At 53.9% G+C, this 21,677-nt stretch overlaps 9 protein-coding genes across 10 annotated transcripts; 5 read left to right on the plus strand and 4 right to left on the minus strand.

Moving 5' to 3' along the window:
* Positions 1 to 234: 234 nt before the first annotated feature.
* On the minus strand, positions 235 to 2,553 carry PV07_10430 (uncharacterized protein). The gene has a single exon (XM_016397760.1). The coding sequence runs from the start codon at positions 2,221 to 2,223 to the stop codon at positions 475 to 477; it is 1,749 nt and encodes a 582-aa protein (XP_016244951.1). The 5' UTR covers positions 2,224 to 2,553; the 3' UTR covers positions 235 to 474.
* A 483-nt stretch (positions 2,554 to 3,036) lies between these two features.
* Positions 3,037 to 4,005, plus strand: PV07_10431 (uncharacterized protein; the record flags this gene model as incomplete). The annotated part of the gene is made up of 1 exon (XM_016397761.1): positions 3,037 to 4,005. One exon carries the CDS (start codon positions 3,037 to 3,039, stop codon positions 4,003 to 4,005), a length of 969 nt encoding a protein of 322 aa, XP_016244952.1.
* An 863-nt stretch (positions 4,006 to 4,868) lies between these two features.
* On the plus strand, positions 4,869 to 7,112 carry PV07_10432 (uncharacterized protein; the record flags this gene model as incomplete). Its single annotated transcript, XM_016397762.1, has 1 exon — positions 4,869 to 7,112. One exon carries the CDS (start codon positions 4,869 to 4,871, stop codon positions 7,110 to 7,112), a length of 2,244 nt encoding a protein of 747 aa, XP_016244953.1.
* Positions 7,113 to 7,243: 131 nt separating this feature from the next.
* Positions 7,244 to 9,246, minus strand: PV07_10433 (uncharacterized protein). The gene is made up of 2 exons (XM_016397763.1): positions 8,717 to 9,246; positions 7,244 to 8,655 (listed from the first exon to the last, which is right to left on the minus strand). Exons 1-2 carry the CDS (start codon positions 8,880 to 8,882, stop codon positions 7,694 to 7,696), a joined length of 1,128 nt encoding a protein of 375 aa, XP_016244954.1. The 5' UTR covers positions 8,883 to 9,246; the 3' UTR covers positions 7,244 to 7,693.
* An 861-nt stretch (positions 9,247 to 10,107) lies between these two features.
* Positions 10,108 to 11,423, plus strand: PV07_10434 (uncharacterized protein; the record flags this gene model as incomplete). The annotated part of the gene is made up of 1 exon (XM_016397764.1): positions 10,108 to 11,423. The coding sequence occupies one exon, from the start codon at positions 10,108 to 10,110 to the stop codon at positions 11,251 to 11,253; it is 1,146 nt and encodes a 381-aa protein (XP_016244955.1). The 3' UTR covers positions 11,254 to 11,423.
* A 531-nt stretch (positions 11,424 to 11,954) lies between these two features.
* Positions 11,955 to 14,284, minus strand: PV07_10435 (uncharacterized protein; the record flags this gene model as incomplete). Its single annotated transcript, XM_016397765.1, has 5 exons — positions 11,955 to 12,590; positions 12,636 to 13,059; positions 13,105 to 13,280; positions 13,339 to 14,130; positions 14,185 to 14,284. 5 exons carry the CDS (start codon positions 14,282 to 14,284, stop codon positions 12,241 to 12,243), a joined length of 1,842 nt encoding a protein of 613 aa, XP_016244956.1. The 3' UTR covers positions 11,955 to 12,240.
* Positions 14,285 to 15,354: 1,070 nt separating this feature from the next.
* PV07_10436 lies at positions 15,355 to 17,794 on the plus strand (the record flags this gene model as incomplete). Of its 2 annotated transcripts, XM_016397767.1 has the most annotated exons (5): positions 15,355 to 15,522; positions 15,574 to 15,997; positions 16,056 to 16,339; positions 16,388 to 16,509; positions 16,558 to 17,332. In XM_016397767.1, exons 2-5 carry the CDS (start codon positions 15,718 to 15,720, stop codon positions 17,330 to 17,332), a joined length of 1,461 nt encoding a protein of 486 aa, XP_016244958.1. In that variant the 5' UTR covers positions 15,355 to 15,522; positions 15,574 to 15,717. The 2 variants fall into 2 exon arrangements, with proteins under 2 accessions (XP_016244958.1, XP_016244957.1); XM_016397766.1 differs by having other exon boundaries at positions 15,355 to 15,997; positions 16,558 to 17,794.
* Positions 17,795 to 18,766: 972 nt separating this feature from the next.
* PV07_10437 (uncharacterized protein) lies at positions 18,767 to 20,393 on the plus strand. The gene has a single exon (XM_016397768.1). It carries the CDS (start codon positions 18,873 to 18,875, stop codon positions 19,935 to 19,937), a length of 1,065 nt encoding a protein of 354 aa, XP_016244959.1. The 5' UTR covers positions 18,767 to 18,872; the 3' UTR covers positions 19,938 to 20,393.
* PV07_10438 (uncharacterized protein) lies at positions 20,274 to 21,507 on the minus strand. Its single transcript, XM_016397769.1, has 2 exons — positions 20,940 to 21,507; positions 20,274 to 20,737 (listed from the first exon to the last, which is right to left on the minus strand). The coding sequence occupies exons 1-2, from the start codon at positions 20,963 to 20,965 to the stop codon at positions 20,452 to 20,454; spliced, it is 312 nt and encodes a 103-aa protein (XP_016244960.1). The 5' UTR covers positions 20,966 to 21,507; the 3' UTR covers positions 20,274 to 20,451.
* Between the last annotated feature and the right edge of the window lie 170 nt (positions 21,508 to 21,677).

Raw genomic sequence — 21,677 nt, forward strand, 5'->3', positions numbered from 1 at the left:
AGTTGATGTTTAAAAACGACCAGCTGCTGCTGAGCACCTTTTTCTCTCGACGCCGCGCGCTGTGCAATCCCGTGGTATACTCCGTACAAGCCCAGTCCGTTCTGACGCGCTATGCCCTCTGCCCTTGGGTCCCCTTCCCTTGACGCCTGACGCTGGACAACACACAGAGAATAAGACAGACAGATAGATGGCGGACGCAGCACCAGCAATGGCCATTGAGCCAACGAAGTCAAGCAAGCAAGCACAACACAGCACAACACAGCACAACACAGCACAACACAGCACAACACAGCACAGCGCTCCAATCCAGTCCAAGTATGTATATCCCTCCCAGGACGAACCAGCCAGAAACCAACGCCAGGCAAAGGAAACCGTAAACCGACGAGATGAAGAAAAGATCGACACATTTCCCTTCCGCCCTGTATTTCTGCTGACGCTTTCGACAGCCCCCTCTCCATGGGCCATAGCTACGGTTCACAAAGTCTTGACCCGCATCCACTCGCCGGTGCCGACGCCCAGGTTCAGGCCGTTGCGGGCCCACCACTCGCGGACCTCTCCTTCGCCGCCGCCGCCGACCGCATCTTCCATGGCCTCCTCAATGTCGCACGTCTTGTACTCGACTCTCAGCCCTGTCTTGCGACTGATTTCCTTCCACCACTGCAGGACGCCGGCGTGGCCGTTCTTGGTGGCCCCGACGAGGACCTGGTTGTCGAAAATCATCTTGCTGCCCTTGAAGCGGTACCACAGCTCCAGCACGGGGACGTGGCCGTGCTGGGATGCGAGCCGGGCGACCCCGTCCTCGTGGGCGTAGGGGATGCCCGACGTCTCCCACCACTCGATGGAATTGGTCCGGCCGCTCTGCGCCGCCAAAAGGATGCTCTTGCCGACCTTGAGCGGCATTTCGCGATCGGTGCCCGCCAATTTCTGGGAGTTCTCCTTCCACCATTCAAGCACTTCCACGTGGCCCTTAGCACTGGCCGACTCCAGAGCCTTTTCGGTGTATGTGAGTTTCAGGCCTGAATTGAGCCACCAGTCCAGCACCTCCACGAACCCGGCGCGAGAAGCGCCGTCCAAGGCTTCAGGGCCATATTCCTTCTTGATCACGGCTGGACAATCTTTCCACCACTGCAAGATCGTGGGGGAATTGTAGATCAGCGACGCCTTGTGCGGGAGAAGGGCCAGACCAAAGGAGGTCCAGAAGATGTCCTTTTGTTGGAGAGCCAGGTACGTGAGCAGGCCGGTCATGGAGAAGCGGAAGATCAGCCGTGTTGCGATTGGGGACAACGTGGTGGGAGGGTTGGAGGAGGCGTTGTTGGTGAAGTATTTTTGGACCTGGCCCACTGGTTGTGTGAGGATGGTATATTCGAGCGAGGGCGACTTGGATGATCCTGGCTGTGGTATGAGCGGCTCCCATTCGTGAGGCACCGGCAGGTGTGTGAATATTCCCAGGGCGGTGGCAAGCTCCCAGTCACCTAGGTGGTCTAGAATGATGGTCCAAATCTCACTGGGCAGCTGTGGCTTGGAAGAAGTGGTTTTGGACAGTGGGAGGTCTGGGAATGCCGAGTTTGTCTTGAGGCAGGTCGCTCGCAGGACTGACTGGGTTTCACTCTCAATGGCCTCGATCATCTCCGACGGTCCAGCCCATGACCAGCGGAATTCGGGGGTGACGTCCCCATCCAGCGAATTTGCTCCCGACTGAGCCAGACTCGTGCCATTCTCCGAGTACTCAAAGATGGCAGGAGATAGAACACGAACCCAGTCCCACTTTCTTCGCAGTTCGGACAACTGCCTGTTCCAGATGGGGTGTCTGTATTGGTCCCTGCTCAACTCAGGTAACAGATCGATTCTCTTTGACACGTCCCAACACCTCAGAGCATGGAGAAGGACGTCGGTCGTGAAACCACTCAGCATGAAGCAAATCATCCCAGCATCTATGGCGAGAAACATGAAATCGGCCCATCTAGCCAGACGGTGGCCCAGCATCATGACTTCGTTGCGATGCGGATCTTGAGGCTTGTTCTCTATCCATTGTACATTGTCCAAACTGACGCCAGGAGCCATATGCTGCTGAAATTCGGATTTCGAGAGTTCTGAAATCACTCGGAGGTTCAGGTTGGGGTTATGGAGGAGATAGGGCAGGAGTTCTGGTCCTATTCTTTGGCTCACGTAGAGGAGAGCGTTGACCCGCCGTCGAATCGGGCGGGGCTGTACTGGGCGTTCCATGTTCTGGGATGGTCTCGAGGGGTGTCGAGGACCGACGGGAGGGAGGGTGGTAGGACAAAGGATCAGAGAATGTTATAAGTCTGGTGTTCTTCGCATTGGTGGCAAAAATGGTTTATCGGGATCGAGGCGGTGGGAGGGATTCACGATAAGCGCTGGGCAGCCCGGCGAGATGCGGAAGACGTTGGCTGAAGGGAGGCTTGCGGTTGTCTCTCGTAGGATGTGAAGTGATTCAGGATTCTCCTGGTCTTTCGTTACAGACCGCAAAGCAGGAAAGAGAGAGGAAGAAGCAATTCTCTTGGGATTCGGATTCGTGAATTTGATGCGGACGAGTAGGGCAAAGTATCAGAGGAGGGGAAATTCAACTATGGCCGATCAGACCATCCAGTCTGTGTGACCGCATTACTGGAGCCATGTGGCACGCTGCGGGCCTCTTGATAGGCGGCTGGCAGTCCCGGGCCTGGTTCCTGTTATGTAAGTCGACATTGGCGGTTGGCGGTGGGCGGTGGGCGGTGGGCGGCCCAAGCTGCCTGCGGTGGCTGTTCCAGTGGCCTCCACCACCACCACCTCCACCTCGTACCACTCATGCCTCTCACCATTACCATCAGCTATCAAACCCTCCATCATCGCCAACGACCGCCTTCTCCGGAAACTCTATCCTCATTCAGCCTGATGGAGGCATCAAGGCAGGATACACATACCCCCCCGCCCCCTTCAGCGTGTGACTCGGCCTAGAAACTGACGCCTGCATCAACAGAATATAACGAAGAGATTCCCAGCCTTCAACGCCGAGAGAATCCCGTCATCTCCACAGACATGAGCCATATTGCCACCGCCGACATGCCTCTAACCGACGTCGCTTCCTTTGTGCAACACCTCCAGTCATCCAAACGCATTGTTGCTCTGTTAGGGGCTGGTCTCTCTGCCTCCAGTGGCCTGCCTACCTTCCGCGGTGCTGGAGGACTATGGCGCACCTACGATGCCACCATGCTAGCCACCCCTGAGGCTTTTCAACAGGACCCGGGGCTATCCTGGCAGTTTTATTCTTACCGCCGTCACATGGCTCTCAATGCCAAACCAAACCGAGCGCACCTGGCCCTGGCAGAGTTGGCTCGGCGGAACCCCAACTTCATCACTCTCAGCCAGAACGTCGACGGTCTCAGCCCCCGCGCCGGTCATCCTGCTGCCCAACTCAAACTACTCCATGGTAATCTGTTTGACGTCAAATGTTGGGACGAAGATGGCTGTGGCTATTCCCGCAAGAACGACTTCACAGACCCCATCGTCCCAGCTCTGGCCCTTCCACCAGACGCTCAAGACTCGCAGCTCAAGGCAGCCATCAAGCAAAAGAAACATGCTTTGATTCGAGGAGCTGACATTTCAGATATTGATGTGCAGATCCCTGAGCTCAAGCACGAAGATCTTCCGCAATGCCCGTCTTGCAAGAAGAACCTGCTTCGTCCGGGAGTGGTATGGTTCGGCGAGTCGCTACCGGAAGACGTGATACGTGATGTGAACGAATACTTTGAGCGGCCCGAGAAGATCGACCTCATGCTGGTGATTGGTACGAGCGCCAAAGTGTACCCAGCTGCGGGCTACACAAACATAGCCAGAGCCAAGGGTGCTCGAGTGGCGGTCATCAACATGGACAGTAGCGATGCACGAGAGCTCACAAAGCAGGATTGGTTCTTTGAGGGAGATGCAGCCGTCATAGTCCCCGAGATTCTGAAGACCGTGATTGGGGAGGTCGGCGAGTTCGAGGAAACGAAGGGACCAGTGCTATGAAGCCTAGAGGTGAAGACGGTGAGTCGGACGACGACGATACGAGCCACATGCTCACCAAGACCAAGATGTTACCCGTGTCATTGTGTTCGGCAGCTCCAGGTCCCTAAGCGGTTGCAGACAGCTTATTTACAGCTTCAGCCCCCGTGGCTCGATAGTTCGAGTTCGCTTAGGCCGGAGAATTTTTGCGCATAACACGCAGCAGAGGACAAACGCTCTGTTCTAGCGCCGACTTGGACCCGGCTGCCTTGGCGGTCCTTTTGATGGTTTGTGGATCATTTGTGCTGACGGTGCGATTTTGAGGCCTGGGGGCCAAAATCATGCACCACAACAGCCACAACCCAACGTTCTTCTCGATCTTGCCGAGGAAACAGGGAGTCCATCCTATCATCGCTATCAGCCCTTGGACTCTGAGGAGCCTCCTGCTGAGAATAGGCGAATCCCTTCGGTTGCCAATCATCGTCCGAATGTGGCTGTTCAACATAGATATGCTTTCTTAGGCAGTCTCCTTTTCCATCTCATTCGCTCTCGTCTCGCGCAAGGCAACCAGCAGCCACCTTCGACTATGCTACAAAACGGCCTAGAATGTTATGGATCTCGCTGTGCGGTTTGTGTGCTGGTGCACTGCATGCTCTATCGCGAAACCAAACTATGACTCCTGGTCATTCTAGAGTTTTGGCTGCATGCTTTGTCTTTCATAGCTAAGCTTGGGCTTGAAAAGCAACATCTCTTCATGGTAAAGTACCATATTATCCCTTGTCGCCCTCGTGCTCGCACGCTTCCTCGATCCAAGACCGGACTGCCGGCGAGGATATCTGGGCAGCGCAACAGGATTACTCGTCCAAGCTGATCTTCAGTTTCCTACCATGGCGTCTACGAATCCTTTCTGGTCATTTGCTACTCCTTTCACGGACAGCACGCCGCCTGCGCGGTCCGGGCGTCTGAGTGACATCCTATCTCGTGGCAATCACATACCGGTTTCCTCCCACGATGGAACTCGAAGCTATGCACAAACAACACCCGACTCGGCTTGGTCGCAGACGTCCTTCCAAGAAGTGTGCTTCACCTACGACACCTCCACAGGCAAGAATGTAACGAGTTTGGAAGATGCTGCATCCGTCCGATCAGGCGACTGGCCCTTGACTGAAAAATACTATGCTCTCTCTTCTGCGACCCACGATCTAAGATGCCCAAAATGGGTGCTCTGGAAAACAATCCTCCTCCCCACTTCAACCATCATCCTTCCTATGGCTTTGCTTGTCGCCGGGCTACTAGCGTTGATCTTCGGCTACAGGGTCAGATCTGAGGATAGCTTGTTTGAGGAAGTGTCCAACTCTCACGCCTTGAGCGACCATGCTGTTGTCTTGGTCAATTATTCGGCAACTCGGATAGCATTCGTCGCTTCCTGGGCATCGACTCTTGCTCCTTTACTTGCTGGCTTCATCATGAACCTGTCCAGTTTCCAGTCTGCGCTCCTCATGTATCTCTCCTCAACACGTTTGGAACAGCATGACCTCCCAACTCCGTATCAGTACAGTCTGCTTGTCGGCCTTTGCCTGGCCTCAATGGGAAGATTGAGAAGATACTTCTCCTACGCGAAAGAAGATGGAGTGGTTATACCTCCGGCCCTTCGGCGCGCTGCACAGACCCTGACCTTGACGCTCGTCCTTGCCTGTGTCGTCTTTGGAGCTGATACTGCTCTTCACTACACAACTTCAACCATCAACTTCGACCAAATCTCTGTTTCCGACGTGGCTCATGCCTATGGATACGGATTGTCGCCAGCATGTCTTGCCCTCAACCGGAGTGACAATTTTGGACTGCCATGTTCCCGTAACGGACAACTCGCCGAGACGGATTACAACGCTTACGTATCAAGCCAGAATGAAATCTTTTATCTTCAGCGCGGCACATCCAATGTCAGCGAAGTCCAACTCGTCGATACGCCACCATACGAACCTGCAAACATCACATCCTCCGGCGCCGCAAAAGTGGCACTTCTCATCCCCCAAAGCACTGGTTTATCTCCTTTTCGTGACTTCCAAGCCTACACCACCGGTGTAATCACAACCTGCGAGCCCGTTACCGCTCTCTGCAACTGGACAAGCGGGGGCCCGGGAAATTACTACAGCCAATTCAACTGCAGCGAGAACTTCTGGGGAGTACTAGGCAAGGCCCCCAATGTGAGCGACACAGGCATGCTCGTCGGTGATAGTTCTGTGCCACCTTTGGGGTTCAAACGTGGCGCAGCCTTGCAATACTCATTCTTCATGGACAGAGACCTGAGTATTCCCTATGACACATCCGGCAATCTGGGCCCGTTTATGCCGGACTCGGAGCTTATTAATCCAGTATACGTGGGAGTCGCCGCACGTTTTCAATCCACAGCCCAACGGGCCGGAGTGAATATGTCCTCAGATCCAGGGATCTACCAGGGTCCTACACCTTACCTTGACTTCACACTCCGATGCCAGTACACTACGTACTTGGTCGACTACAGATGGGTCAACTCTTCGGCCAAAGTAAACACGCTGACTCCTTCGCCGAACGGCACGATCGCCGAGATCTTTCACGGATACAACATATACGGCAGTTATGACAGCTTTGACAACGACCTGCAGGACTTCATCCTTGAGGCAGCGCTGCAATCCAACCCCCAGCAACTTGCCGATTCTTTTGCAAACAGCTATTCATCGCGCGTGATGAACGTGATTGGCCCGTTCCTCTCCTCGCGAACCAACTTGCAAGAACAGACGCGCACGCCCTTGCTCGTGGCGAAAGTCCCGAAAGTGCCATTAGCAATCCTTGTTGCCGGGTGTCTGTGCTACATCGTCTTCGGCGTGGTCAGTGCGACGTTGGCATACACCGCGCTGAGGACCGTCGATGTACGGGATCTGGCATTCCGATTCAGCCTGCCGGCGCTGGGCCTGCACGCTTTTCGAGACGATAGTACCGAAAGGGAAGCCGTGGACGTGGACTCGATCAGGAAGAGGGACGGGGTTGATGAGGAGCGCAGGGTGTTTAACGAGACGAAGATAAAACGCGAGGCCACCAGGGTTGCTGTCGACGGCGAGCCCCGGACCGGGTTCGTCTTGAAGAGCCTGGTCTAAACCGGGCAGCTGTAGTGAGAGACCGGACTTCTTGCTGGCGAGATTGTTCTTGGTATTTCCTATGCGCTGCGCGATGAGGCATGAGCGGGGAACAGAAGCGCACAGACGAGTGCCATTCAGATTTATAGAGACTGCCGTCTTGATTTTCGACCCCCTTCCCGGGGCGTGTGTTAGACTGTATCATATTTTATAGATGTACATGATTTGGATGTTTCTTCTTGAATCTTCTGAACCTCGTGAACTCTCAAAGAGGGAGAAACACCATGTGTTTGTGTGTGTCCTTGTACGTGCGTGAACAGAGGAAATGAAGACACAGACAAGGAATGAAAAGAGGAGGGTTTGACTCGGCAGCAGATATTTCATTCCTTCCCTTCTCACCACCTTCTCGGGAATCCAGTTCCCCCGTCCCAGCCCTGCGAATCAACTCGTTCATTCATACATTCATTTTGTCGGCTGCATCACCGCTGTCAGAATTGGGACCTCGTGAACAGCGTTCCCAACCTCTTGGATTCTCAATGTATAATTCTTGCCCTGGAGCTCTTCAGGCTCAAAGGCCAACGATCACCCTTTTCACACTCTGACTAAACGCCCGTGAGGATGGGGAGGCCCTCTTCCAAGGGAGTCAGGAAGTCCTTGTTGACATTCACGGGCCCATCTCCCGCTCCCGCTCCGCCTCGGACACCGATCCTGCTCATGAAGCCCATGCCCAGCAAGATCTGCTCTTCCTCCAGGAGGCGTGATCCGTCCACGACGACGAACGTGTGGGCCAGCGCCTGCTTTGTGCCCTTGGGCCCGACCGCGACGCCGAGCGTGACCTCGAACGTCTTGGTCTCGTCGCTGTAGGCGACCTCGCTGGCCCGCTCGAGCCCGCGGACGAGGTTCATGGTGATGAAGCTGTCAAAGACCGTCAGGTTGACGGCCGCGAGCACCGACACCGGGTCCCCAGACGCGGTTTCGGTGACCATCGCAAGGACGTCGTGCGGCTTCTTGGCAGGCTCGCGGACGCGGGAGTCGGAGCCCGGCGTCGTGCAGCAGATTGCTTGGATGTAGGCTGGGCAGGTCGGGGCGCAGTAGCACGGGCAGGCGAGTGGGCGGCTCGGCCGGCCCCAGAAGTGTTCCTGAGGAGGGACGATCGGGTCAAGGAGAGTCTCCTGTGTGTCGTCGTCGACGACGACGCCGGTCTGCTGACGTGCCGCCGCGGAAGCTCCCGGTTCGTCTGGCGAGGCAGAGGCTGGCGTGAAGCAGCAGATGATTTGAACGTTCCTCGGGCACCAGGACTCGCAATGGCAAGGACAGCCAAGTGGTGGAATGGGGAGAGGGCGCCCGATGCCGGGAATGATCGGGCGGGAGATGAATGTGTCAGGAGAGCCCTTGGCCCTGTCACCGGTCACTTTTGAACTGTCGAGCGCACAGCATCTTGGGTTACAGCCAGGTGCACAGGTCAGACATCTCGGCGAGCAGTCCGCATTGGCTGGGGTGTAACTGTCGATGATGTCGTGCCATTTGAACCCCTCGTCAAACTTGTCTCTCCAGTTGAAATCGTCTGCGACAAACACTCGTCAATTACAGCGCCACCGAGAAAGGCACCTCCTAGACTCCCTTACCAAGAAGAGACTTGTATTGCCGGACTTTGGCAAGATCGAGGGCGCTGTCGCCGGCCGCATTGGGCACCACATGCTGCGACGAGTTGCCTGCATCAGGAGCAGCAAGGACACTGCCATAAACAAGGAAGCAGGTGGCAAGGGTGGTTAGCATCCTGATCGGTGCCATCACGACTCAAGAACTGTTTCGCTGCTGGGGAAAAAATTAGAGGGATTCGAACAAGGAGAATAGGAGACCGCAAAGAAACAAGTTACGGCCGTGCCGTCTTTATACGATCCTGACTTCTGTATCACCACCTAAAGCTGCGAGCTAAAGGCAGCAGCCGTTCGGTGAAGTCGTAGTGTGACTCCTGTAAAGCTCCAAAAAGGGCTGGAACGCCTAGTGAAGCTCTCAGAGGTGCTTCACGCACCTTGCCCCGTAGGGCTGCATCGATCTCCCACATGCAACGATTGGCACCGAAACCAAAAGGGCCCCTGAGCGAAAGTCGACGCTAGGGGCTTGGGGTTGGGGGCTGGACTGGCCTTTGCTGCAAGGGTGCCTGTCGAATGTTATCGTTGCGAGCTGACCAACCAAATGGTTCAAGTCTGTAGTATTAAGGCCGCCCAAGCAAGAAGAAAGCTGGCTGGCTAGTTCGTAATGTGCAGACATCGCGTCCAGGACGAAGCGACTAGCCACAAGTGAGCTCGACTGGCGATAAGTGCAGGCATTTGAAATGAAAGCCACCCTTCCTCCGTATCCTCGACTCTTCTGCTATTCCTCGAGAGCAGGCAAGCTCACTTTTGGGGAGCAATGCCCTGGAACAGAATGGACCAGGGACAGTTCGCTGATGAATATGGTAAGACGGGACCGCAAGCTAGCTAGCGACGAACGCGATGATATTGTATCGCAAGGAATGGACCAATCTGATGTCTCCGCCAGAAAATGCTCGTCGCAGTCATCAGGGGCTTCCACTTGGCAACTAGCCAGCAGTAACGGTGGCTGCTCTGGGTGTTGTGTGTCGTGAAGAGTGCCTGGGGCTCAGTCGAGGGCTCATAGCTGCTCCTGCCTTTTAATCTTCTCCGCTTGATTCCTCTGGCGATAAGAACCCGGAGTCGCAGGGAAGTGGATGACCGAGAGTGCGACTGTTCTCGGTACCTGGTGGTGATCGCGGCACCATCTGAAAAGAGAGGGAGGGGGAGAGATGTGAGGGAGACCGCAGGGGAAGAGTCGTTGATGGCTGCGGCAATGCCAAGTCACGAGGGAGAATGCACTGCACACAAGTCGGGCGCAGAGTCTGCAATATTTTCCACAACCATTGATTTGGTCTCCTTCCACTCCCCCCAGAGATTCCTTCTTGCCACAGTTCGCTAGCAAGGCTTTGTACCATTACGAGGTTGTAGTCCACACAAAGATGATGGCGATCCCAAGTGCTCCACCACCCGCTTGTTACCCATATAGCCTTCCCTCGGCCTTGCCTCAAGCTAACAACCATTCCGCTGGTTCCACCGCTGCGCCTGGCGCCACCACCTCCACCAACGTCATCCACTGCTTTCGAAAGCGCCCACTCCGGGGTATGACAAAGTCTGTCAAGGGAACTGCCGCTGTCATAGCATTTGGGGTCACGGTTACAAGCATAGCAGTCATAGCATGGACGAAGAGAGGTCTTGACATTGGCAAGAAGAGCTTGGAGCTTGCAGCATGGACTGCGAAGAAGGACTTTCTCGAGTTCTGCCAAACCCAACTACAGGCAGCCCAACCTCTCTCAGCGGAGTGTAATTCCACTCTGACCAGTGTACTTCATGCACCTCCTATGTGGAAGCGGTTTCTCGGTGTGATCGTCATCGCAACTCAGAACCAAACCCTCCGCGACCGGATATCTACCGACGGTTTGCTCTCAGTGCAAGACGCCGTGGGATTAACGATTAAGAGGGCCCTCATTGTTTTGTGCACCGTTGCCAGTATCGCCATGTTGGCTCGCCGGCGAAGCGCAAATTCGCATGACCAACGCCGTTGTCTAACTGTCGAACACGTCTGCGATCTGCATGCAATTGAGACCTCCTCAGCGGCGGTCGATGAGTCTGCCGTCACAGTAGCAAACCCTACTCGAGCTACTGCTACTGGACGATCAACAACAAACAACGGGCTTCCCAGGCGACGAGCTTATCGTCCTCTTCAAGATAGACAACCCATCGGCTTTTTGAAAGGATTCTCACCCGATTCCCGTACGGGCGATCATGAAGTTACGTGCACAGTTGACATGCTGGCTACATGCTCACGAATCAGGCAGTCAGCTCTACGAAAAATGGGGCGTTGGGATGGTAGTGATCAGAAACATGAAGTCTCCATAATAGTCCCACCCTCTGCGGAGTCGGAAGGAAGTTGGAACACTCTGGGCAAGTCAGCCTGGACGCGCGTGGAGCTCTGTGTTGTCGGGGATGATGAGTTAGACGTCGACTGTGTGGTAGACCCTCGTTCAGCGAAGCTCCTTAATCCAGAAATGAAAGGAGAACTGATCCGCCAACAGATTCAAGCCATCGACGAAATATTCCAGGATCCCTAGCACAGGTTCGATCCAACGAAAGTGACGCCATTTGGAGGCAGATGTCCTGCTGTGTTGACAGAGGGGGAACTTGTCGAGGGCCGTTTGTTGCATCGAAGCTGGAGTTTGGTGTTTTTGGTCCTTGAAGCTATCGATCATTTCTAATTCTGAGAGAGCTGGTGGTGGTGCAGGAATCTTTGACTTGTTTTTCCGACTCTTTGCGACGCCGGATAGATAATGAGCCCGAGATGGCAGTTTGGATACTATTTGATACAGATGACACAGGTACATACCTAGTATATATCTGCGAGAGGCGGGCAACCGGGAGAAATGCATATGCCCCGGGTCGTAGGATCCAAGAGATGATCGAACCAAGTTCGAGTGGATGCCTTTCTTCACACGCCCATCGATGCGAGGGTCGTAGATTGCAGCGAAGGTGAGAGCGGCGAGACTGAGCAAGTCGGTCCAGTCCGATAGAACAGCTTGGCTGTGGTCTGGAACGGCAGTCAACACTCAAAATTTCGACAGGTAAGGCATAATATCACTCCCGAGCTGGCAAAGAGACAAGGTCGTCGAGCATGAAGCGTTCTGAAGAACATCGAGACACTTCATATGAACGTATCGCTGGATGTGCAATCAATTGCTTGTCATTCCTCAAATGCGCGATAACTAACCTGCGAAAGATTCAGCGGAGGACTCTATGAAGTCTGAAGGACTAAATGCCACCCCGATATAAAACCAGTAGCATCTATCCACGGCATTCCTCCCTAGCCTCTAACGTAACTGCTTCTCTGAACCATGGCAGCGGTGCAAATAAGAAACGGGTATCAAACCAAGACAAATCCCCATGCCTCACCAGCTCGAATAACGTGAATCACCGCGTCGTGTCCTTGAAACTCTCCGGGTATCTTAGAGTCATAGAGTCATGATGCCCACCGTGCTGGGGCGTAAATGATGATGATAGGGTCGAAAGATGGAAGACATCTGTGAGATCTCCAGAGTAGAAGCCTAGCAGACCGTCGCCGCTCGCCGATAACGGTCTCTGGAAAGCCCTAAGCATTTGCCATTCCGGACTCTGTTTTCCAGGTAAAATCGCTCTGCAATTGTAAGGTCCTCATCTCCTTCGATGGATTTTAAAGGCAGAACTCCTCTCGGCTGCGGCCGGGGAGGAGGCGCTCCCAACAAGAAACAGCAGAGGACAACGACCGTCGCTAACGCGGCGACCGCTAACTGCGTGCTGGAGATGTTGAATGCGAAAGTCAATATTGTAGCTCGAGTGTGCTGGATTACGTGCCGGTAAGAAGCAACTACCTTATCGTGGTGCTCTTCGATCAAGGATATGATGCTTTCGAGGAATACTGGAAGTTGTTAGCACTTCGGTTGAGCGCGGAACCGAGACATACCGTAAAAAGCCGTCAATATGTACGAATGTTTTCGCGGCTTCCAGAACGACAGCAGTAAAGCCGGCAGGGCAAACAGTCCCAACAATCTCAAATGAAGACGCTCCACAATTTGGCATGGTATAGTGATGACGGCAAAAAGGGAGGTGAGAATAGCAGACGCTGCTTCGAAGCGCGTCAGCGCTTGGTTGACCCTTTCAAGTTTACTGGAAACTCGCGCGGCCGTAGCGCTTGCAGTGTCGAGTTCAGAAGTAAGTGAAGCAGAGAAATGTTGGATTTGTCCGCTCAAGGCCAGGTTGGCTTTCTGGGCTGCCGAGAGTTGCCCACTGAGTTGCAGATGATTCTCCATGCTCGCTAATTGTGCCGACTGTGTCGCAGCAATCTCATCGAGTCCATGCCTTGTACGATAAAGAAGCTCGTTGACATCCTGTTGTCGTTAGTCTGTGTCTAAACCTGTGCGGGGCTTGCAAACCTGGACTACTCCGCCTGCCTGTAAGGTTTTGAGAGCTTTTGTGGTCGCAAGGGCAAGTTCGTGAACATTGTTCATCTCCTGCATTTGGGCGGCAGCTGCTTCAGCCTGTTGCTCACCAGTAGTTGCAATTGCTTTGTGCAGAAGCTCTCGAAGTTTGGCAAAATCAGAGAACACGGCTCCCAGGGCCTGTTGGAAAGGAGTCAGTGGTCGTCCAACGGCCGCTGAGGATGTTACTTGCCTCGCGAGATTGGGCCACGCCCTCGTCCGTATTAGCCATTCGCAGCTGCAGAGTCTTCAATACGTCGTGTAAGCCTTCTTTCGCCATATTCACAGCGTCGCGAAAATTGCTAAGCTCGGCTTCATGCAGTGCTTGACGTTCATCTTGATTTTTCTGCCGAAGATTGCTCATATGCCAGATCTCTTCCTGCTGCTGTCTCAGGAAAGTCAGCCACTGAGACTGGGTCGAACCAAGCGCAGCACGAAGCTCCGGAAGAAGTTGTGCGAGCTTTCGATAGGACTGAAGCGCTTCCAATCTAGTGGATTCAATGGTGGTGGCTTGACACAAAGTGTTGGCATCTTGTCTGTTGTTGCTGTAGCTCGTCCAGTAGTAATGTTCCGCGATCAGCGCTTCGAGACATGAAGCCAAGATTCTGCTATTGACCACGTCAATCTCGTGGTCAAGCCTCTGAGGAATTTCGAGAATTGGTTTGCACGCGGAGGGAACTGCTGCTCTACCCTCGCCCGTCTCACAGACAGCCACTCTGACGGCGTAGACTGACTGAGCCCTCTCCAGTAGTTCATGTTTCCCTTGCTCTCGAGTCATACCTACGCCAACAGTTTTACAAGTAAGAAGCAGCTGAGCCGCAGCGGCTTGATGGCAGGTTGATTGGGTGGCGAGATTGTCGACCACACGCATAGCCTTCTCAAACACCGGGTCGCTGTCAGGCTCTCTGAATACCAACAAATCGGTGAGGCTTGATTGCAGGTCGCCCTGGGTTTTGCGAAAGATCGGCCATCTCAGATCCGCTGGAGGAGTCAGGGCCTTGCAGCTAGTCTTTGCTCGGGAAAGCGCCTACTCACCTTTTAGAAACTTTGCTTGAGCATGATAAGCAAAAGCGATGACCAGGGTAGCCAAGATGTAAGCAGACCAGAGCACTTGGCATCGTCCAGGTAAGAACATGGTGGCATGGACCATAACAGTATGAGGTGTTTTACTGGAGGGCGAAAAAAAGGATACAGAGGCGTGCGAACAAAAGAGATGAGCGAACAGCGAAGTAACAACGAAGGGAAAGAGATAGCTGTAAGAAGTCTATCCGAGCAGACAGACAGACACACGCTGAGAAACACAGGTATTGTGTCCTCCGTAGTGTGTGGTATGGGGTCGACGGTGAAGGTGAAGACCATGTGAGGACTGGCGACCCGGTCAACGCGAGCTCACCTTTGGGTATCACGCTGTGCAGATGGCGACTACGGCTACACGTGCTGCAGCCCGGTGAATGCTGGGATTCAATCCAGTGATAATTGAGGAGACCAGAGATCATGGATGGGTTGTTTGAGTTGGTAGCTAGAGAAGTGAGTGACTGAGTCAATTGGTAGGAGAAGGACACCGGGGGCGAGAGAGTGAGGGAGTAAGGGGCCATCATCAAAGCTCACCGCCGATGCCTGCGCCGCCGTGACCAGCTGCTGCACGTTGACGTTCACTCTCACCTCACAAATCTTCTTTCCAAGGCACTGCAACACGCTTTGACATCTCATACTCAGTACCATCCATCAACCCCCTGTCTGAAGGATGCCGAAAAGTACCTCGCTGCCTCCAATCAAAAACCTACCCGATAAATTAATCAGCAGCCTCTTCGGCATCGCTCCTCTGTGGCTGGCGCCCCCTGCTGCCTCGTGCTGCCCCCCTGCTGCCCCCAGACCGTTTGCCCCAAGCGGCACACCATCGCGATTGAAACGCGAGTTACACTGCGAAGCCTCCCTCAATAGCCCCTTGGCCGGCCTATAATTGAAACCAGCTGGCCCGTGTGGCCCGTAAGGTTGGGCAATGTTTCGGCACGTCCACCCCCCAAAAGAGACGGGATCGGAATCTGGTCTCTCTATTTACAACGCGGGATGGGAGGGATCCGAGCTTCGAGCTCGCTTCACGCCTAATCATGCCTTTGTCAGTGACCACGGTTTCCAGGCACAAGCTTTTCAGTGGCTTGTTGCTCTTAGCATGCAGGATCTCCACGAGCAGCTCTGCAGCCCCGACGACGTAACAGAATTGCTATCGTCTTTAGACCCCGCTCCCACGTTATTTTTATGCCTGGCCCTCATTTAACCGCCGTTGGACTATGTACACACCTCCCAGAATGATTGAGGAGTCAAAGAAGAATCCAGGGTCCGGGCAAACACGAGAGCTTCAAGGATGACGATGTGGTATATTATATGGCCTCCTTCCACTCGGAGCGAGGTCTGAGGCGATTTCAGCAGGTACTTCATTGCGACAGCGTGGCGGTAGCGGAATCATCACTCCAACTCAAGATCCAGCGGAGTTCAGCAAACCATCGTGCCTCACCTTTCCGGAACATTGAGCAATTGCCAGACGGATCCATTGTCGGAAAAAGAAAGGCGATGAGTCAAGGAGGCGATGGCTCTCCTGTTGATAAGTCGAACTCCTGCAAGGAACCTTCGCCCCGAGGGGAGTCCGACTCTGATCTCGGATCACAGGACAGAATTAACCAGGTTAGGAAGATTTCTCGCTCACCACTGCGAATCCTCGAGTCGGAAATTAGTTCAGCGCGGGGGTCCGCACGCACACTGCTCAGAGTCAAGCCGGTCAACTTCCATGCCTTGCCGCTGGACGCAACAATGGTGGAGGACGATCTCAACCCCTTAGCAACAATCCAATTCTGTGAGCATACACAATCCAGGGGGAAAAGACTGTCATACTGAGCAGATTCATGTGTCAGTTGTTGAGATATACTGCCCGTCCATGTTGCGTCATCCCACATTCAGGCTGGAGAGCAGAGATTCGGTGTTCATCAGTACCAATCTTTCAGCAATGATGCAAGATCCATTGATAACGGCCACCTCCCTCGCCTTCGCAGTTCGCATACATGACAAACGCCAGAGCCGGAAAGCAGTCGGATACTACCGCAAGGCTCTTGTTCTCCTTCGAAAAAGGCTTGAATCCAATGATCGCTCCTCCACGGACGCTATAATGCTCAGTCTTATTCATCTGATGGCTGTTGAGGTGCGTCTGTGTTTCTCAGTCTCCACGACGTGGACTAACTCTCGACAGGCACTGTCGGAAGACTTGGGGTCTCCTCTTCAGCACCTGGGTGCCATGCATCGCATGATACAAATGCGAGGCGAGCTCAGATCTTCAGGCTTGCAGGGCTACATCAAGGCCCATATCAGATCGTCAGTGATGGTCTTCCACAAGTGAAGCGCGTAATCTAACCTATCCAGCTGGGAATTGTTCCTAGGAGGCGCGTACGCTGAGCCCGACCCAGATCAAGTGCGAATATTTCCTTATGGCTCGCTTGACTATCCTACCCATCCCTTCGACCCCGAACTGAGTCTCACATTGAGCCGCTTACCTTCAGGCTTCATTGAACTGGCGATGTCTTGCAGATTGAGCACTCAAGTCATCCAAGTCGTACACACCAGTGCGCACTTGATGACCGCTCTCTTCCACCAGACGCAAGACTTTAAGCAAGATGACAGTTTTGCACTTTGGCTGTCACCATATCCGGTGTCCCCTATTCAAGTTATGTTTCTGGCCATTGTTATCCTACAAAACCAGAACCGCAATATGGTCGAGGAGTTGTTGGCAATTTCACTCCTGGCCTTGACAATATCAACCGAGGATTTGGGGGAACATATAACCCTAGGCTATGGATTCATCCAGACATACTGTATGTCGCTCTGGGACGTCGATATGGAGCGGGAATGTCGCAGTACAGGGGCTCTGGGACTCGAAGACTTTCTTCTCTGGTCGAAAATGTTGCTTTTGGCGACATTCGACCACGACACCCAAACCTGGAGGACTGCTATCCAATTACGACGGGATGTCCCCTTGCCGGAGTTCCAGCCTCTGCATTTTGAGGTGTGCAGGCAATTCTTTTGGACCGAATTGTTGACACTTTCACTGGAGCAGAAGATGGCGCAGGACAGAGCACTCCGTCAACCACGCGCTTTGGACGATCCAACCAGTGCTGAAACCGATTGGCAGAAGATCTAGCAGGGAAATAATGCCTGACTGAGCTCACGAAATATTGCTACATCGAAAGGATGGCCTACCACTATCTCCATAGGTCACCCGACTACTGAAGTCAGACAAGGCACAACCGACGGTCACCTGATCTGTGATGGTATGCCAGATATCCGTTCCGCTCCTCCCGTGAATATGTCTGGCATATAATGAATCAATGTCAACGATAGACCATGACATTGATAGCTTAGGGTGTGGCCTTTATTGAAATCATTTGCGCCTGATCAATTGATCCGACGCCATCAGATCAACCCGGAGCGTCTGATCTGGCTGTTCTGTCCAATGATGGGCGACCTGCAAGGAGGCATGAATTGTGGACTTGAGAGAACAGAAACATGGAATGGACAGAAGAAATTCGCGCAGGACTGCAGATTCCAATGGACAGCAGTGCGTGGTTTTCTCAATGTGACAAATAGCCCCAAGACTCTATTGGAAACAAGTCACAAACTTCATGCGCCTTGTCCATGTGCCCCACCGTAGCTCCCAGCCTCGTCAGTTCCAAGGCTGGCGCAACTGTGTGAACGCCTGGGTGGCGCTAGCGGTAGGGTTCGCTTAAGTGGATATTGGCCCAGCTGCCCTCATTTTATCCGGCTAACTTTTGTGCCAGGCTGGAACATTGCATGTGCGGGGTGTACCAAGGGTAACGTGGCAGCAATTGAAAAATGAAAAGCCCCATACTCTACCACCGGATCAGCGGTCGCCCAAAGCCTGACAACTCTGTAGAAAAAGTTATCATTGAAGCGTACTCACAAGATCAACCCCGAGGGGTCTCGTAGACTACATATATGTCTCCCGCCCAGCCCATCACACGCGAACCTCTCCATACCACATCACTCGAACGCCCGTCCCACTGCCACTTTTTTTTTTGACCACTTACTCTTTTACTCTTTAAAAAACCGCCATACAAATCAACAATGGGCTGCATCTGCTCCAAGAAGCTCCGCAAGGAGATGGCGGAGGAGGACGTCTTCCCGCCCCCGATCGTCTTCCCCCCGGTGCCCGACCGTCCCTCCTGCCTCCCCCTGCCGGAGTGCAAGCCGGCAGCGACCAAGCGGAGTGAACCCGAAAGGGTCACTCCATCGCTCGCCTGGCGGTGGTTCCTGGCGGAGGAGGCGAAGAACCCCTCCCCTCCCTGCAGGGACCACACACCAACAACGGTGAGGTGGTCCGGCAGGTTGGGGAGGGCGAAGATGCCAAGGGCATCGGTGCGTTGTGAGAACTGGAAGAAGCTCGAGCTTGAGTCGAGCGACTCCCTCGTCTGCGAGTGCTGCGCGTAAGTTGCATTGTCACTTGGCGTCCTCCGCTCCGCCAAAGAACCAAGAAGGATGCTGACTAATGGCTTGGCAGAGACAAGCGCGTTGCGCCTCCGCGCAACCCAAGATACGCTTGAGGGAGCACCTCAACCAAGACTCGCCGGCTGCACGCATTTTTCTTCTCGGTCCTCTCTTCTCGGTTCTCTCAATCCCCGGTCACCACCCTCACAGACACCATTGCCATCATCACGCTCATCATGGACGAAGCAAAGACTCTCATCCGGACGGCAGTGCGCACTTTCTTCCCGCATCCCAAACAGATCATCATTGTCGACGCCATCCTCATGCACTCAGTTCTACAAATCGACGACCTGAACATTCTCCTGAACTCTCAGCCAAAGGACATCCGCAGCCTCATCAACCCTCTCCGCACCGCCCGACTCGTCCAGACGCAATCCCGAAATGAAGCCAAGGTTGGCTCCACCAGACCCTCGGCCAGAGAGTACTACTTCTGTCCCTTCCACCCGGCCATCGACGCCATCAAATACAAAATCGCAAAACTCCGCAAGAAAGTGGAGGCGATGTACCAACAAGACGAGACCAAGCGCAAAGACTGGCGCTGTCCGCGCTGCAAAGCAGAATATGAAGAACTTGACATACTCGACAAAGTCGGAGACGAAGGCTTCTACTGCGACAGGTGCCATGCGACACTGGTCCAGAACGAAAAAGTCGCCCTGAAAGACCGCGGCAACCACGAAAAGATCAGAAAGCTGAACGACCAGCTCAAAAAGTTTGACGACATGATCCTCAAGATCGATCGGACAGACATCCCCGAAAACGACTTCGCCTCAGCATGGGACCGAAAGAAAGACGTCCCCCGACAGCAGGGAAGTGGCAAGACAGACACATCAGAACAGTACGTTCCTCTCCAGAGAGGCAACAGGTACTACGACTACAAGAGAGGCGGCCCAGACATGGTCGACGTCAAAAACCTCACCGTCAACCTGACCAGCGGAGAGGAACAGGAGCGTGAAGAGGCAGAGAGAAAAGAAGAGCGCAGGCAATTCCTCGCCAAGCAGAATCAACTGCCCGTGTGGTACACAAGCAGTGCAATCGGGGCTACCACCAATGGAACCGCCACGGCTGCTACCACCCCAGAAGAAGACGACGCAGGAGAAGAAGAAGAAGAAGGGGAAGGAGAAGAAGGAGAAGAAGACTTTGAAGACGTGGACGTCAAACCAGTCAATGGCATCAAGAGAGAGTATGAAGTCGCCTTTGAAGGAGACTCGGAAGAAGATGAAGAGTTTGAAGATGCAGTTTAAGGAGGAGCACCACCACCACCACAACAACAAAGGAACTGCAAAGTGTGATTGGATCGCGAATTGGGCATTTTTACATCATGGCAACCGACAGGCATCATTACGTATTGTTATGGGTGTGTGTGGGAAAGACAGACATTGTTATGGCGGTGGGCATTCTTACGACATTATTACCAAGGCAAGGGCATTTTTACATACAGGCAACAAAACCACATTGTTATCATGGCAAGGATTTCGTTTTTCAGCGTGGGTCGGATGGGTCAGTATTGACATTGGCATTGGCGTTGGTATTGGTGTTGGCGCTGGTATGGGTTTTCCATTATAAAGCGGATTGGGATTGGGCATCATTACGGATCATGATCATGACAAAAAGGCATTCTTACGAACGGAAACCAACCTTTGGGCATCATTATAATGAAACAGACAGACAGTGTATCAATACAGTATGATCGAAACCTTTGCTGTACTCCTGCTTCCCTTCCTTTCTCTTGCCTTTGGCGTCTAGTTATCGTCACTATTACCTTCCCAAGAACAACCCCAATATCCACCCGCCAATCCACCACACGAGCAGCCCGCCCACCACGACGATGGCTGCCACCTTCAGCACTGCCACTTTGTCCCCCTGGCGCGCCATGCGCGTCAGCCGGCCCGCGCTGCCGCGGATGTTGGTGCTCATGCTGCTGAACACCTCGTTCGTGTTGTCCAGCGTGCCCTGGCTGCGCGCATTGTCGTAGATGTCGAGCGTGATGTGTTTCAGGGCCGAGGTCTTTTGGGAGAGGGATGAGAGGAGTGCGTTGTTTTGTCTGGTTTAAACCGACGCGGGTTAGCTTTGGTCAAACGCGGACGGGTAGTTAGAGAGGGCAGCCACGAAGGGAGGGTTGGAGGTGATGTGGCTCGATCCTCTGCGTTTCTCCGGATCGTTCTTTTGGGAGGCAAAAGAGACTTGGACGGAGAAGGCAGCAGAAGAAGAAGAGGCGGACAGTGGGAGCAGAGAGTTGATCTTACTCTTCACGCCCGTAGGCGTCGGCCATCGCGGCGGGCTCGTGGCTTGTGGTTTTATGTCCAGGCCTCCAAACGCGAGACTGGCTGCAAGCTGATGCCGGCCTCTGGACCTACAGCCTTTGACGACTGACCGCTTGAAGGGCTGTGTCGAATCGGGGATATCGCTTGGATTGACTCTGGGCCGTTCCACGGCTCAAAGAGACGGGAGAGCGGAAAGGCGGTGCCGTCTGCTCCGGTGTTGTACTATTGAACAGACCCTCGCCCGTTCTCCTTCTTCTTGGACTTCTTCACCTCCTCGTCGAGTTGTTGATCTCTCGCAGGTTAAGAGATCTCTGTGGCTATATCAAGGCTGCTGGCGACCGCAGAAGGAGGGAGGCTTGGTTGTCTTGGGGACAAACAGTGCTCCGCAGAGTGTGCGTCGATACGTGCGTGCGACTGAGATTTGGGGATTTGCTAAAGTGCGCCGTGGAGGATTGTGGGAGTTGTCAGTGCCACTCGCCGTGAGCCCTTTGAAGTGAGAGGTGAAAGTAAGAGGAAGTTGTCGTGGGAAGGTGCCACCTCGGCCTGCGCCGCTGCCGCAAGTGAGCGGAAAGGAAGCGTAGGCAAGGCGCCTCGTCAGCCTCGCTAGCCTTGCGTACAATTAAGGTGCCTTGTCTCAGCCTCGCCTCCAGCAAAGCTAGACCGTAGCGCATGTAGCGCATTGTCGCCTTCCTCTCTCTATTCTGGGCGGCCCTTGAGAAA

The sequence above is a fragment of the Cladophialophora immunda genome, assembly GCF_000835495.1.
Source record: "Cladophialophora immunda strain CBS 83496 unplaced genomic scaffold supercont1.6, whole genome shotgun sequence".
NCBI classification, from domain to species: Eukaryota; Fungi; Ascomycota; class Eurotiomycetes; order Chaetothyriales; family Herpotrichiellaceae; genus Cladophialophora; species Cladophialophora immunda.

Coding starts and splice junctions, on each gene's coding strand:
- PV07_10430 (XM_016397760.1), bottom strand. CDS start 2,223: ATGGAACGCCCAGTACAGCCCCGCCCGATTCGACGGCGGGTCAACGCT.
- PV07_10433 (XM_016397763.1), bottom strand. CDS start 8,882: ATGGCACCGATCAGGATGCTAACCACCCTTGCCACCTGCTTCCTTGTT. Junction 8,656..8,716: donor GCAATACAAGTCTCTTCTTG/GTAAGGGAGTCT, acceptor TGTTTGTCGCAG/ACGATTTCAACTGGAGAGAC.
- PV07_10437 (XM_016397768.1), top strand. CDS start 18,873: ATGGACGAAGCAAAGACTCTCATCCGGACGGCAGTGCGCACTTTCTTC.
- PV07_10438 (XM_016397769.1), bottom strand. CDS start 20,965: ATGGCCGACGCCTACGGGCGTGAAGA. Junction 20,738..20,939: donor GACGCCTACGGGCGTGAAGA/GTAAGATCAACT, acceptor GGTTTAAACCAG/ACAAAACAACGCACTCCTCT.